The sequence below is a fragment of the Scardinius erythrophthalmus genome (genome assembly GCF_964197995.2).
Source record: "Scardinius erythrophthalmus genome assembly, chromosome: 7".
Classification (NCBI taxonomy): domain Eukaryota; kingdom Metazoa; phylum Chordata; class Actinopteri; order Cypriniformes; family Leuciscidae; genus Scardinius; species Scardinius erythrophthalmus.
This window is the reverse complement of record NC_138227.1, coordinates 34,304,776-34,321,202: the sequence shown is the minus strand read 5'-3', so window position 1 is coordinate 34,321,202 and position 16,427 is coordinate 34,304,776. Positions and strand designations below refer to the sequence as shown.

The following is a 16,427-nucleotide window of genomic DNA, read 5'->3' as shown; positions in this document are numbered from 1 at the left end:
AATAACTAAAATGTTAAAAACATACAATCTAATGTGGTCATAAATGTATGCTCTTATACAAATGATACATAATACATTATGTTCCTCCATTTGTTTGGTTTCTTCATATTTTCTAGTTTATTTTGCTGTGTTTATACTTCACCTGAATGTGGTTAGCAAACTGCTAACAACTTGCTGTAACTTCAACTTAACAACTGGACAACATTCTGTTCACTTTCAAAGAGTTGGTCTAAATCACAATATAAATCCAACAGAATTGTGCTTTTCTGTATATGAAAATGAATGGTGTTATGTTTAAAATGTTAAAAAGAGCTCAGCTGGAGGGTACTGTAAATCTTGTTGCTGAAACCTTCTTAAAAAACACATACCCACCAGGGAATTTTTTTATAGGTTACTTTTATCATTTTTTATTAGCAGAAACACCCATGTCATACTGCTAAAGTATATATCTAATGTGTTATCTTGTTTTGGAAGACACCCTTCCAAAACACCACTTATACACACATCTTAAAAATGTGTTAATACCATGGTTAATACATAAAGTTACTTAATCACTAAATCATGAAAACAATGGAAATCACTGATACAAATGTTGAGCCAAAACTGAAAGTGGACTTAAAATGGTAATTGCAATTGTTGCTAACTATTAGATATAATGAATGGAACAGGTGTTGGCTATGGTCCCATGGTTCCTTAGGATATATAAAGAACCTGCATTACCCTGTGTAACACACAACAAAATGGACAACGTAACCATTAATGTGTTAGACAGCAAAGGCAATGTTGTCATGCTAACGGTCTCCAAGGACATCGCTGAAAGGATGCAAAATGGTAAGTAAACCCCATGACTTTGAAATAATTAAGTCACCAATGATTTGTGCAAGTGTTTTATTTATAATTTATTCCCCCAGATCAAATGTTTCTTTCCTCTGTCATGGAGAAAGTATCAGCTGTTGAAACAAAAGGTACACATTTACTTAATGAACAAGAATATACAGGAAATAATTCTTGAGTGACACTGACCACATCTACAATCTTCTCTCCAAACAGCTCTCCTCAGTGGCCCAGCTTGTGCTGCAAAGCTCCTCCAACCTCCTATTCCATGTCCCACTACCTCTACTAGGTCGCCGGTACCCCTAAACCTCAGTTTTGTGAAACCACCATCCACCAGCCAGTGCCCCATTACTCTCCCTAGGCCCCCTGTACCACCTCCACCATCCACCAGCCAGTGCCCCATTACTACCACTAGGCCCCCTGTACTACTTACCTCCACTGTCAAGGACCCACCACCTGCCACTCTGCAACCTGGTGCAGTGTGTGGAAACCCTTCAGCATCCATTCAACCTTCATCCCCTTCCTTCCAGTCAGACAGGCATGAATCTCAAGGTATTGCATCAAATACTGTAAGGAAGATAAATGGTAATACTGTTGTTAAACAACATAATTTTCTTTGTTAATCTATTTCTCTTCTTATCCACTCCATTTTACAGAAATAACACATACAATGACACTATTTCTACTGGACCTTACAAAAACTCATCAGCACCTTTATTTTCGGAACAAAATGGCATTCTATAAAAAAATACAAAACGTATTCTCACAAAAGGGCTACAACTTGTCAAGTGAGAAAATTCGAAAAAAAAACTAGCAAACATGTTAACTACTTATAAGAGAGTGAAAGACAGGCGCTGTGCAACTGGGGAAGGGAAGATCACCTGGGAGTACTATACAGTAAGTTGAAGACTGCTTTACTTTGTTCCTGAAATAACATTGTCATGTGTTACAAGACTGAAACATTGGTCATTTTCATTTTCATTTTACATCCACCCCCACCACCTAATGGATGAGTTATTTGGGTCATCGGGGATCGGTACTGCACCACCTGGCACCATTCACTCCACACCTCTGGGTTTGGAAGAGACCTCTTCCACAAGCAGGCCCACAATGTCTTCTCTTCAAGACCAGCCAGTAGGTGCTAGTATGGATGAACAGCCAGGAACTGCTACCATACAAAATGCAAACATCACAAGAAGGCAAAGACGACCACAACCCTTACAATTCCTGGACGCTTATGAAGAGCATGCAGAGAGAAGGACTGCTGTGCTTGAGTCCCTGGTAAGGCCAGATCTGGAGAGATGGCGGCGACTTAAGGAGAGGCGGAGAAGGTCCTTCGAAAAAAAGATGGTGACCATCTTGGGAACAATTGTGGAGGAGCTAAAAAAAAAATGGGGAAAAGACAAGATCAAATTATGCATCTATTACAGAATCCACATGAACCCTAATAAAATTATAATCTAAAGATGTTATCTCTTTTGATTTACACCTTTCCCCAAAATGTCCTGGTTTTTTTTCCTAATTTCCCAAATAACAATTTCTAATGACAAACTAATTTTGTTCAATAAAACAAATTTCTTTATTTCAACACAAAATCTGTTTGTTTATTTTATCATTTGTTGAATATTTCTGAACATTCAAATCTTTACTTTTCATCTTTTGTTTTGTATGTTAAGTATACACATACAAGTTAGATCTGGCCACAAATCTGGGGCCTCATTTATAAAACTTTGTGTAGGATTTGCGTCAGAAGTGGCGTACGGATGAAACATAGGACGTGCGTACGCACAGAAATATTCGGATTTATAAAACCGTGCGCACGCACATCCTACGCAGTTTTCCCTTAATAAATCACAATCAATTCTAAATGTAGCACAGCTTTTGCGGCTTCATGTCACGCCCATAGTTGTCCATAAATAGTCCGTGAAACGCCCACAAGTTAATATTCATTGATTGCGAAATCATGGCAAACACAGAGAGAAAATAAAAAAAACGTAACTTCACTCAATGTGAAGTAGAAGTTATCATTGGCGAGGTGGAAAAGAGGAGTAAAATGTTGTTTGGAGGGCACAGTATGGGCATTGCTAATGCCAAAAAGGCACTTGAGTGGCAAAATGTTGCAGACGCCATTAATGCTGCAGCCTCACAACCTTGGACCATTGCCGAAATAAAAAAGAAATGGTCGGACATCAAAGTCGAGGCAAAAAGGCGTCTAGCGCTCCAGAGTTGAGACATACGTCATACGTTATTTTATCAAAAATTAAACAAACTAAAGGAATATCATGATTCCGTAGCTGATGAAGAAATGTTTTACTATGAAAACAACTTTCCCCAGTGGACAATTAATACATCTATCTATTTATCTATCTATCTATATATCTCCCTAGTTATCTATCTGTCTATAATTGCATCTATATCTGCTCCGCCAGACGGACACATAGACGAGAATATCAGTTTTGTACATTATTTCGTTCTGTTTACTATATTATTTATGAGGATGAATTGCACAACATGCCAATATTATTGCAGAACATATTTCACTTTTCTTTTTGCAAATATGTGTTAATGATCATTTCTGTTGAAATTTCGTTTGATTTTGTTTGTTACACTGCAGATCGATCAAACGGGTGTTCGTGTAGGCTGTTAATTGTAAGACTTGCTTTGTAAAGTCTTCATGTTATTTATGAGAGGCAGTATTGCCATTTCTTTTACACAACAGTCTACAGTTTCAAACACTTTCACGTGTTTCTTCCATCTGCCGACGGTGTCGCCATTTCTCATTTCACCCGTTTTTGTGCGTACGCCTGGGTCAGAGCTTGCGTGAAGGACCGCACATTTTCCCGTCAAGTTTGCTTTAAAAAAATACCAATTATTGCGTAGAGAGCGGCGTACGCCTTCTTTTGTGCGTACGCAACGTTTATAAATGAGGCCCCTGGTCTCTATAATGACATGCATTAGTGTTGTGGGGTTGCTGGGGGTATAGTTCACCATCAACACCATTATCTACCACAACAACTTGATCACTGGGCTCTAAACAAAGATTATGCCGAATGCATGCTCAATGACCACGCGAGCTGCATTGAGCTTTCCGTTAAAATATCTTTGCCTAGCAGACATTGTCATTGTCTCTATAAGGCCTCATAAGTTGAGGCAACAAAGGGTAGGCAGAATCCCCAATTATGTGCATTCCCTGTGGAACAAGTGAATGAGGATCTTCTTCAAGAACACGACAAACTTCTGTGAAGCGAAATGCTCTGGCATCATGCCAACTCCCAGGGTGACCCACACTAATGTGACAGAAGCGCCGCTGACTGTCACAAAACCCAGTTAAATTTACAGAATAAAACTATTTCCTATTCATGTATGCTAGGGGATTATCACAGTGGGGTCTCATTATAGGAATGTGACACCCATCTACTGCACATACAGTGTTGGGGAAACCTGCTTTGTCAAACCCTAACTTTGACATCTCCAGCCTTTGACCTCTGGGCCAGGATATGTGGTGGGCCATGTATGTGTTAATATTGTAACAAAACTCATGGAGATGCTTGGCAAGAGTGGATTTTGACATGTTAAATCTATCTGCCACCCCACGATATGACTCCTGATTCACCAATGTCCAAAGGCAGGCAAGAACACTGTTCGTGAGTGGCAGTTTGGTCTGTTGTAAATTCATATACACAGGACCAAGGTATAGTGATGACATCCTGCAAAGGTAGAAAAATAGGTTATCAAGACAACATGCTAACACTTGTAATAGTTCAATGAATTTTATATTAACCTGTCCAGTACAAACCTCCACATGTTCTTTGGAAAGCCTGAAATGACTTCTAAATTCTGAGGGACTGTAGAGAGGGACAACATCCTCCACAAAATTGTCTATTTTTGGAACCATTCTATATAAGAACAAGAGGAATTGTACTCACTATATACAGTACATGTAGCCTACCTGAACACACATGTAACATTAGTCAAACATTTATTATCAGTGCTTTATGTTGAATAGGGATTTTAATTAAATAATTAGTCTATACAGAAGTGTTAAAATTTGAGTAAAACTCAATTATTTATTTGTCAGAATGAGTCATTCTCTCTATTTAAACCAAAAAAAAAAAAACAATTATTGTTAAAAGGCAAGCAACAAGAGCTATTGATTACAAAAAACACCCATTACATCAGTAATATATTGCAAAGACTTTAGACTTTCGATACAGTATTTTTATTCAACATTATAATTTTCAGATTCTAGGTATAGGTCCAGTAACTTTAAAGCTAAATTGATAATGTGTCTATAATTTGTTTAAAAATATACTTTTTACATTTAACCTTTACTCACCTTCGTTGCTCATCGTGCTCAATGTATTGCAAAAATAATGGATTTTCTATTGCTTCCAGCTCGTCTGCGATCTAGTAAGCAAACGCCACGTGATCTGCCATGACTGACGTAATTGCAGAAAACTACGGGAGCCACAACGTGTCCGGCTTCATATCTCCGTTTGCAGCTCCTCCCCGCCTGCACGCGGCTACTCTCGCCGATCGGTTGCATCCAGCCGCAGCCGATGTCGAACACACCTTTAGTCTGCCTGCTTGGCTGCTTCCACTGCATTGCTTGCAAGAGCGCAGTTTCCTTCTCAGGCCCTGAAGAGAGCAGCCAGAAAAATGGAACGCAACTGGAAGAAAACATAACTTGATAACTATGCAACCGTCTACTACAGTATCGCATCAGGCAGTGCATTTTAGTGTCCCTGAGGAAAAATTTGATTCATTCGTTGCTATAGGAGAGGAAGAATTTACTAAACTCGTTAAATCATCTAAATCTACAACATGTATGTTAGACCCTATACCGACTAAGCTACTGAAAGAGATGCTTCCAGAGGTCATAGATCCTCTTCTTACTATCATTAATTCGTCTTTGTCTCTAGTATACGTACCAAAAACCTTTAAGCTGGCTATGATTAAACCGCTTATTAAAAAAATGCAACTTGATCCTACAGAATTAGTCAATTACAGGCCGATCTCGAATCTACCTTTTCTGTCAAAGATACTAGAAAAGGCAGTATCTTCACAACTGTGTTCCTTTCTTGAAAGAAATGATATCTGCGAGGATTTCCAGTCCGGATTTAGACCGTACCATAGTACCAAAACAGCTCTCGTTAGAGTCACAAATGATTTGCTCTTATCATCCGATCGTGGTTGTAACTCTCCATTAGTGTTACTCGATCTTAGTGCTGCATTTGACACCATTGACCACAACATTCTTTTAAATAGACTAGAAAACTATGTTGGCATTAGTGGAATTGCACTAGCATGGTTTAAATCATACTTATCTGACTGTTATCAGTTTGTAGCAGTAAATGAAGAGATGTCTTATCGATCACAAGTTCAGTATGGCGTACCACAAGGCTCAGTACTAGGACCGCTGCTGTTCACTCTGTACATGCTACCATTAGGAGATATCATTAGGAAATCATGGAATTAGCTTCCACTGGTATGCCGACGATACTCAGCTCTATATTTCTTCAAAACCTAACGAAACTTACCAATTCACTAAATTAACAGAATGCATAGCTGATATAAAAAATTGGATGACTTGTAATTTCCTACTTCTAAATTCTGAAAAAACAGAGATTCTAATTATTGGACAAAAAACTTCCTCACGTAACAACCTAGAATACTGTCTAACACTTGATGGCTGCTCTGTCAAGTCTTCGTCGTCGGTTAGGAACCTGGGTGTGCTCTTTCATACCAATCTTTCATTTGAAAGTCACGTGTCTAGTATCTATAAAACCGTTTTTTTCCATCTTAAAAATATATCTAAATTACGCCATATGCTCTCATTGACAAATGCGGAACAATTAGTTCATGCTTTCATGACCTCAAGGCTAGATTATTGTAATGCTCTACTGGGTGGTTGCCCTGCACGCTTAATAAACAAACTACAGCTAGTTCAAAATGCAGCAGCAACTGCTGGCGGTAGATCCTTTTCCTATTTAGCACCAAAACTTTGGAACAATCTTCCTTACATTGTCCGGGAAGCAGACACACTCTGTCAGTTCAAAGCTAGACTAAAAACACATCTCTTTGACCTAGCATTCACATAATACATTATAGACTTCTATAATTCAATGTTAGGCTGCATAGATTAGGTCGGCTGGGACCGGTAACACTTCCCATAAATCCTGATGTACTCGTTACATCATGAGAAGAATGGCATCTACGCTAATTTTAGTGTCTTTGTTTATCCCGAGGTTTTCCCGCAGCCTGCCGGATCCAGGCTGTATCCAGATCTGACGAAGGACCTTTGCCTGGACCCGATGTCAACGCAGTGCTGAAGTGCCAACTAGTCTCTCCCTATGGAGGATCCCTTTACCACTCTACGGATAAAGCGTCATCGGGAAAACTCAATTCGCGTATCTACCCCGAATTGATAAAATAAAATAAAATTCTGTATCAAAATGATAAGGAAACACCATTACCTGTTTAGGCTTGATTAACCTTGTCCCTCATGCTGGCCCTTACAATACCGGTAAGTAAACCAGCATCTAAGCTGCACTGTTCATGTCCAGATTTATAGTGGTTCTCTCCTCGATCTATGGTTTTTCTATCGTCTAAGAAAAAGGACATAAGATTGGAAATTGATACGGCCATAACGTTAGTGCTTCTGAGATGGTAAAAGCGCGTTTTTTTTTTTTCTGGCGAATTAGCAAATGGTATGCAAACATACAATCAAACATAATACAGTAAAAGATAATCTTTAAAGTTTATTTGGGGCACAATGATCAGGCATAATAATCTTAATCACAAAGAAAATAATATTAAGGTTTATATAAACTAACAAAATAATAAACGAATAAATAAAACATTAACAAAAGCTTAAAAAAATCTCAGAGAGGCACGCATAAACAAAATTAGTTTTTAACATTTTTGGAAAAAACGAATGGGCAATATTTCTCATGAAAAAGTGGATAAGTGTTCATACCATAGACTGTAAAAAATAGGTCCATACACAGCGCAGATCATAATGAGCGAGCGTGTTTTTTAAATAAAGTTTGAGGAAGCTAGATGATGACGTTGATCCGCGACCATGGTGTGCTGGTGTGCTGTAGTCCGTTTATAGCCTACCGTTAGCATTTTATATCTGACGGCTTTATTTAGGCTTCAAAATTTATAAATTTTGGATTAACTTGTAAAGATTATCTTGATAGACAAAACGTGTTAGGGTCACAACTCTTTGTTGAAAACAGATCTTATTTTTTGCGATTTTCCAAAAGTCTATGGGGAAAATGCATTGCTTTTCGATCGAGGGAACCCATGCGCCGCTAACTTCCGGGTTGTCCTACTACAAAATGACGTCATAACTTCGGCACTCTGTAATAAGATGAAAAGACGTCTGGGAAGAAGAAGTGCCACTCACGTGTCTGCAGTGTTACGAGGCAGACACGCCATGATCGCAGCACGAGAAGTCGACATTTTCTTCGCTGAAACTATAATGTTTAGACAGTGGTGCATGGTCAGATTAAGTTTTGTGTACAGTAACATTGTGGTGTGAGACTGGAGACATGATTGCTTCATCGGACAGAGAACGGTGTTGGAGACTGGCTGAGAGCACAAGAGAGAGTTGCTGGAGCCGTGAGTTTTGTGCGGAACACTGTTTTTTTTTTTACGTTATTCTGACTGTAAGAATTTTTGAGCGTCCTACTGTTTTTCTGAGTGATCCATAAACTGTGTTGGAGCGAGAGACATTGATTTTTTTTGGTGAATCATTTAAATTAAGTGCACTTGTTAGTGCGCGAGGATGCGTCTGTGAGCTGAACGATCGGTTTTGAAGGAGTGATAGCCTAGGCTACGTTTTATTTATTTATTTATTTTTTTAGAGACTGACGATCGTCCATGATCAAGATTTGTTTTTGAGAGACATTTTTGTGTGTGATTAAGATCATTCGATTTATGTGTGCCGCGTACGAGCTGGGCTGAGATGCGCCATTTTGTTCCAGAAAGTTCCTGAGTTTTTCCTGGGCCGCGCTGAAACTTTTCTGTGTTTTTTCTTGTTTATTACCCTGCCATCCTTTTGACATCTCACTGCCTTGTCTCAGCTGTTCATTAAGTCATCGCAAGTCATCACATCAAAGTTGTCGTTGCCACAGACTGGTACAACAGTTCGATATACACACACACACGAACACTTCACTGATATAGTGTGAACCGAACTGAGTGTTTGAACAAACTGAGGGTTTCAAATGTCAATTTGAACTGTGTTTGTGATAACTGAGTTGTTTGGAAACTGAATCATAAAATTGATTCATGAGAATCGTTTAAGTGATTTCAAGGTTATACATATTCGAATGAGTTATTTGAAGTGAGTCATTTGGGTGGAGTGAGTTTATGAAGTGAATAATTTAGATTGAACTATAAGAGTCATCTACATCCAGTGTTGTCTGTAAATAAGTTTGTGCCCTATACTGACATTCATTTTGGGAAACACTTTTTAGGTGTTAAAAGAGGTTTGTTTTGAAAGTGTTAACCATTTGATGGTCTTTCAAGAAAACAAGGAATTTAAAACTGTTTATTTTTATTTTTTTTTTGTTACTTTTTTTGTTATTTTATTCCATTGAAACAGATCCTTCCAGCAGAAATATAATTTACTTAGGGAAGGAGAAATAAATTACCAATTGATCAAATTAAGACATTTGACAGTAATTTTTGAACTTACCTTGGGGTAGGGGGCGTCTCAATTACACTATTAGGATTAGGTGGGTGGGGATGTGAATTTCAATTTATTTTTCTCCACATACACTTCAGGAAGCCACCGTGTCGACATACTCACCTGAGACATACCTATTCCTGTAGTATAATGTGTAAGATAAAACATATACATAACATATTGCATATTGAGGCTCAAAGCACTGGAGCAGGGACTAAGATCCTTTAGCTTTTAAGTCTCCCAGGGTAGTGTTCTAATTTTCTCCCTACGAGACGAGACTTATGGTGTGTTCACACCAAACGCGAAGTGTATATTCGCATCGCGTTACTCGCTCTAGATTAGCCTACTTGCGGGATGTTTTTCTTGTTTTTCGCGTATAAATAAAAACATCCCGCGAAAAGGAGTGTGTCATCATCACCAACAACAACACAATTTATTTCTGCCATAATTTTTCTGTCATGTCTGAAATAAATGATATTGCTGCTCTGTACTTGTTGTGGAAGTCCCAAATACGGAGGAAAGCCAAACGCCGACGTGTCTGGGTTCACAGCACCATCCAGAGGCGCACTCAACTCGGTGAATTTCACCGTCTTCACACGAATTTTCCACTCGAGTTGAAATTTTTCAACTTGCGCGGAAGACGCGATTGAGGCGATTATCGAGCTTTCGCGGCAAACGCGTTGCCCAATTCGCGTCTTTGCATTGACTTTGTATGTAATCTACTCGCGCAAATAATTAAATTTGCGTTTGGTGTGAACACGCCATTACAGTCCCGTTACACACGCATTATACTTAAATCAGGTAACAGTTCATGTTTTACTTTACTTACATATACGATTTAGTTTTCATCCAAATAACATCCAAATAAGTACTTTTATGAGTACGAGTATATGAGGACAGTATCGGCCCGATCCCCGTTGCCAGTATTGGTATCAGGACATCCCTAGTATTTAGCGAACAATAGCATGCATGTATGTGCTAATGTACTTAACAAGGAGATTGTCACTGCATCAGTAACTACTCAGTTACTGCTTTTAAATAAAGCAAACATGCAGCATAACATCAGTATTCCTCTGCTCATCTTAGACTGAAGCACTGGCTCTATTCTCCAGCAAAATGGTGACCCATAAAACTTATTAATTAAATTACAGTTTTTCTCGATTGCTTAAACACATTTCTTGAAACTATGCCTCGTATTCTCAAAACTATAAACACAAATCCATAACGTCTCACCCAATTCAAAATGAAGCTCTACACTCAAAACCATTCACTCTTGCTGAAAAACCAAACTTTGCCCTCAGACATCACACACAAGCCCTCAAAATCACACACACTACAACATAGTCTAAGACACTGGTGCAATAAATTCAAAACAACATTTCCAAAACCATCACATCACATTTCCCCCATCACAAACCTTTTCACATGATGAACACAAAAGACACAACCAATGGATACATTGGCACATTTTTATTCATACACAGAAAACACACACACACACACAAATATATATTTTTTTCCTGTTTTACTCTCTTTTTTTTCTCTTTTTTTTACTCTCTCCTCTAATTTTTTTTTTTTAATATTTATTTACAGTAAGATGTGTGTGACCACCATATGACAGTAAAAGAGCACACACAAACCATATTCTAATATGGAATTCGAATTGTATTGGAATGGTAAAGAGTGTTGGTCGTGACAGGAGGGTCTCCACTCAAGGAACAATATGATGGATACGTCTAAGAATGTTCCACATATGGTTGAAATACCATCATTTGCCTAGAAAGATAACATTCTGGGAGTCAAGACTATAAAGGAGAAAGGATGCCCTCCCTTCACTGTCACACTCTGCAGACACTCTGTGTGACTGTACGACTGCTGGCCTTTTCTTGCAAGAAAATAAACCTCATCAAAGACTATTGGAAATGTTTGTCTCTTATTCAGTGATAGAATTTTGTTTGCCACCACACCTCCCTGAAGGTTCTCGAGGCGACAGTAAAGTGACTCAAATTTGGCCTTACTCGTAGCCCAGCCTTCCTCATAGTCATACCATTGACAAAGACATGGGCAACTAGAGTGGCAATCTGAGACTGCTTGTCTTCTTGTCCTTGCCCTTCCTCCTCCTCATTCTTATCCCTCTTCCTTCATGTCTTTCTGGATCCATTGTTCCAAAACGCAATAAACTGATTTGGGCCCTTTTATATATCTATTGAAGGTTCTGATTGATGTGTGTTAAATTTTGACTCTTAGTGTTTCCACCTGGGTAATTGTGTGCTAACGGAGCTGAATCTGTGCTGACTTGAGTGAACAATTTTGAATGCTAGTGCTTTCTAAATGACAACATGGTCTTAGCAATGAGAAATGAAGGGATTTGTGTGTAGAGTTTTGCAGTGACAGTTCAACAAATCTGACTCATGTGTCAAAACAGGGAACAGTGTTTATAGTTTAGTGAAATGGGTGTGCTTTTTGATAAATGGCGTTATGGTTTTGAAATTTTAGTTCAAAAGCCTGGTTATAGTGTTTAAGCAATCGAGAAAAACTGTAACAGATCTCTCCTATATCATCTTTTGTAAAAACATATAAAACACTTCAGTTTAATATTTACTCTCCTTATCAGTTATTGACTTTGCATAACTTTTTTCTATGAACTTTTACTAATACTTCTTTCATTTAATAAATCTGACTGTTACATTTTACAGTATATTATTGTTTTTCCTTGATTTTACGGTATCTACTGGCAGCTGGGTTGCCAGTAAATTTCTGTTTTACTACAGTTTATTAGTGAACTAATGTAGGGAATAGGGTGTGATTTGGAACACAGCCTCTGAGTGTTGACTTTGAGCGTTGCTAATTGACAGTATATTCCTGTAGGCTACTTTCTCGAAAACAGCAAATATTACCCAGAATGCATTTTTAAATTGCTGTTTTAATGGAAAACAGCATGTTACAGTGAAAATGTGGCTGTTTTTTTACAGCATTTTTTTACAGTGTGGGTTTTAAGATTTGGGGATTTTTATTTCCAATAATTAATAATACAATGTGATACAATTTTAAAAAATGAAGTGCTCATTTGCATATTACTTTAATGACATGATTAGTATAGACTGACATATATACAGTATATATATAAGTGTTCACAAACCAGGCAATCAGCATGAGAATAGTCTCTCTCTATATATATATCACCAGATCAACCTTTTACAACACTGTCAAACTAACAAAAAGAGATTGTGGTAAGATTTTAATTATTTATTTGCTTGCGTCTTTGAAGAACCAGCATATGCTACCTTTAGAGTACTGAATATTTCCGTTTATATAACAGGACTAAATAGCTGACTATCTGAATGATTATTTTTTTAAATTATCTAACTTTTAATTTCAAATCAACTAATTTTTATTATGATGTTCATAATGATATCACTATAATAAAACTCTGCCTATTATTCCAGATGCAGCCACCACTAGAGAATGAATCCATTGCCTTATTTTTTACACTCTCTGGACTAAATGAAATGATGGGGAAAAAAATTGTGTTTTTTTCATTGACTGCATTGTATTATCCATTAATTGTGTTGTGTAATGTAACCATAATTTACACTGTCATTTCGCATAAGAAGCTTCATGAGCCGATGTATGTCTTTATATGTAATTTGTGTGTAAATGGACTTTTTGGCACTGGTGGATTTTACCCTAAATTCATGTATGATTTATTATCCCAGTATCATGTGATTTCTTATGCTGGATGTTTGATTCAGACATTTGTCATTTATTCATCTGTTCTGTGTGACATTTCAACATTAACAGTGATGGCGTATGACAGGTATGTGGCAATATGTAGACCACTTGAGTATCATTCAGTAATGACCGATCAGAGGGTTCTTGAATGTATCCTTTTCTGCTGGCTGGCTCCATTTTTTTGCATGTGTGTTGCAGTTATATTAACATCAAGACTAACATTATGTGGCTCTAGTATTGAAAAGCTATATTGTGAAAATTGGTCAGTTGTTAAACTTTCCTGTTTTTCTACAACAGTAAATAATGTGATTGGGTATGTAATCATTTTTATATATTTTGGACATGCAATATTGATATTTTGCTCATACATTTACTTGGTTGAAAAATGCATAAAGTCAATTGAGGGCAGGCACAAATTCATACAAACATGTGTACCACATCTTCTTGCATTGCTCAATGTGACTGTTGCTTTGCTGTTTGATGTGCTGTACACTCGTTATGGTTCAAAGAGTTTGCCACAAGATTTGCGTAATTTCATGGCCATGGAATTCTTACTCATACCACCCATTTTAAACCCCCTCATTTATGGACTAAATCTGACAAGACTACGGAAGGAAGTCGTGAGGCTGCTTTTCAAAAAAGAAGTGGAAATATCGTATTGAATATTGGTCACAAGCAAAAAAATTATTATCCTAGACATTCTAACACTATGGAAATTGTTTTATTGAAATGGACAGCATAACAATTGTGATAGCTTGGTTTATCTTTTCATATATATATATATATATATATATATATATATATATATATATATATATATATATATATATATATATATATATATATATATAATGTTGTTGTTGTTGTTTTTTTGGTAATTTTTAAATGTTAAAGATTTGTATGTTCCTTTGATGTAATTTAACTGTCATACACTGATTGTGCTTGAATGGAGCTATCAAAGCAGCACACGTCTTAATTTTGTCCATCCATAACAGGTAGAGTCCCATATTCATCAAAAACAAACACACATTTCTAAAGAGGAGTTAAAAATGGACAAGGGAACATGTAAACCCATTTAAAACTCTGATGTCTATCACTGTTTGTTATGGCCATCAACTTTCTCTTTATTCTATCTACAAATGCTACCCCCTACCTTCAGAGCAATGCACTTTCACACCTTATTTCTTTCCCAGGCAGGGACTTCTGAAACTAGCACATGACTGACATTAACTGTCATTGCAATCCTGTAAATTAACACCCCACTGAAACTGGTTTAACTGAAATATTTAATAACACTTTATTTTACAGTGGATTTATTACATTACATGTATTTATTATACCAGTAACATTAAATTATGCTTAATTTTATGCAACTAATCCTAAACCAAACACTAATTCCAAGTAACCATATAGTAAGTAGCCTAAATCTTGTGAATCTGTACTTATACTTAGCCTAATTGTATTAAGGACAGATTTTAAAAAAGTGTTAACAAATATTTATATGTGCTATGTGTGTGTCTTGGACATACAAATGCAATATGAATATACTGAAATATAAATATATAAACATATTGCTTTGTCCGAATCAAATTACAATTTAACCCCCTTCCTGGTCCCAGGTGGTATTGTTTCGAAGGCATAAAGCAGTTAATATCTTATTTAATTTAATTCTAAATATATTGTATTGTTGTCAGAGAAAACATATTAAAAATAAAATCTGAAAAGTATAAATTTTCTCTGTGTCATCATCCATTATAATGACGCAATATTTTTCATCTAAAACATCAGTCATAAGCCTTATTTGGACAGGTTTTTTTGACCAAAGGGATTTAATTGTTGTTGGAATGTCTAATTAAACCTGAAAGTCCATTTATCTCAGCCCACTGGGAGATGTGCTGGTCAAGATGATGTCCTGGAATGGTCATATGGTCATGCTAATGTGACAGATGTTAATATTCATAAGTAGATATTCACAATGCAAATTAATGTATTTCACTAATGATCCTTCCTGTCAATTTTTATTTATTTAACTTATACTAATTTGTTTAAGAAAAGGGTATCATTTGGTTTTGAACATCATTAGTGTTCATTTGAAAAGGGAGTTCTCTTACGAGAGTACTCTTGTGTTGCGTAAGTTTAGCTTACGCTACGGGAAAACTCCTTTTCTCGAGAATACTGAAGCAAGAAAATGATCCTTAATTTTCCAAAATGTAAAACGCATTTGCTGCAGCAGGCAGACATAGGCGAGACAGCTTGCGTGCCCATTGGCTGCTCTGCGGCAACTGCTGCAACCTATCAGTGCGTCTTGGCATGACTCCAGCGCCAATGGGAAGCCTTCCCGCGCTACGTCATGATCCGCCAAAATGGGTGTGGCCTAAGCCTATATATACCCATCGCCCAGGTTGCACAATGATTTTGTCTCCTTCAGCGAGTAACTACACTTCGCTGGATCTCTGAGAAAAGAAGCTGCATCGCCGAAAGGCACTTTCAGCGGGATGAGCTCGAGTTTCGAGGACACTGGCTGGATTTTCGCTGCCTTCACTCGCTGTACCTGCTGTGCTATCCGGCACTTATATCCTTCAACTACTTCATGTGTGTTCGCCGCTGCGACACTCACGTTTTTCCTCTAAAAGAGCAAAGGTTATGTTCTGCGGCTCGTGCAGAGCCGTTCTCAGCGACGGGGACCGCCACGGGCTGTGCGCTTCCTGCCTGGGAAAAGATCACGCGGACCACGCGCTCGCTGATGGCGGCTACCAGGAATGCTTGTCACTGCCTCTCTCGACCCTGTGGGCTCGACAGGCTTTGTTCGCCATCAAATCCACTTCTCCCATGCCTTCTGTTGGGTCGTGCCGTAAGAACTCGGCCAGACTGAGATCCTCTGTCTCTTCGACGCTCTTCGCGGTCGACGGCGCTAAAGACAGGGGATATCTCTCTGTTCCTCCGGTAGAGGAAGCAGTAGCAACGCACTTGTGTCCGCCCTCTGCGGGATGGCGGGCCAAGTCGGTGCTGCCTACTAAAGCCTGCCGGACCACTTCAGCCTTGATCGGTCGCGCTTACGCTGCCGCCGGTCAAGCTGCATCTCCACTGCACACCATGGCTGTTCTGCAGATTCACCAGGCCAACCTCCTCCGTTCTCTGGACGAGGCTTGACCTACGAAGG

At 38.1% G+C, this 16,427-nt stretch overlaps 1 protein-coding gene and 1 pseudogene across 2 annotated transcripts; one reads left to right on the top strand and one right to left on the bottom strand.

Moving 5' to 3' along the window:
• Positions 1-3,940: 3,940 nt before the first annotated feature.
• LOC308693821 lies at positions 3,941-4,729 on the bottom strand (annotated as a pseudogene). The gene is made up of 2 exons: positions 4,631-4,729; positions 3,941-4,541 (listed from the first exon to the last, which is right to left on the bottom strand). The product of its transcript is annotated as an uncharacterized misc_RNA (transcript).
• Positions 4,730-12,981: 8,252 nt separating this feature from the next.
• Positions 12,982-13,929, top strand: LOC308693820 (olfactory receptor 6N1-like; the record flags this gene model as incomplete). Its single annotated transcript, XM_081370915.1, has 1 exon — positions 12,982-13,929. The coding sequence occupies one exon, from the start codon at positions 12,982-12,984 to the stop codon at positions 13,927-13,929; it is 948 nt and encodes a 315-aa protein (XP_081227041.1).
• Positions 13,930-16,427: the final 2,498 nt, after the last annotated feature.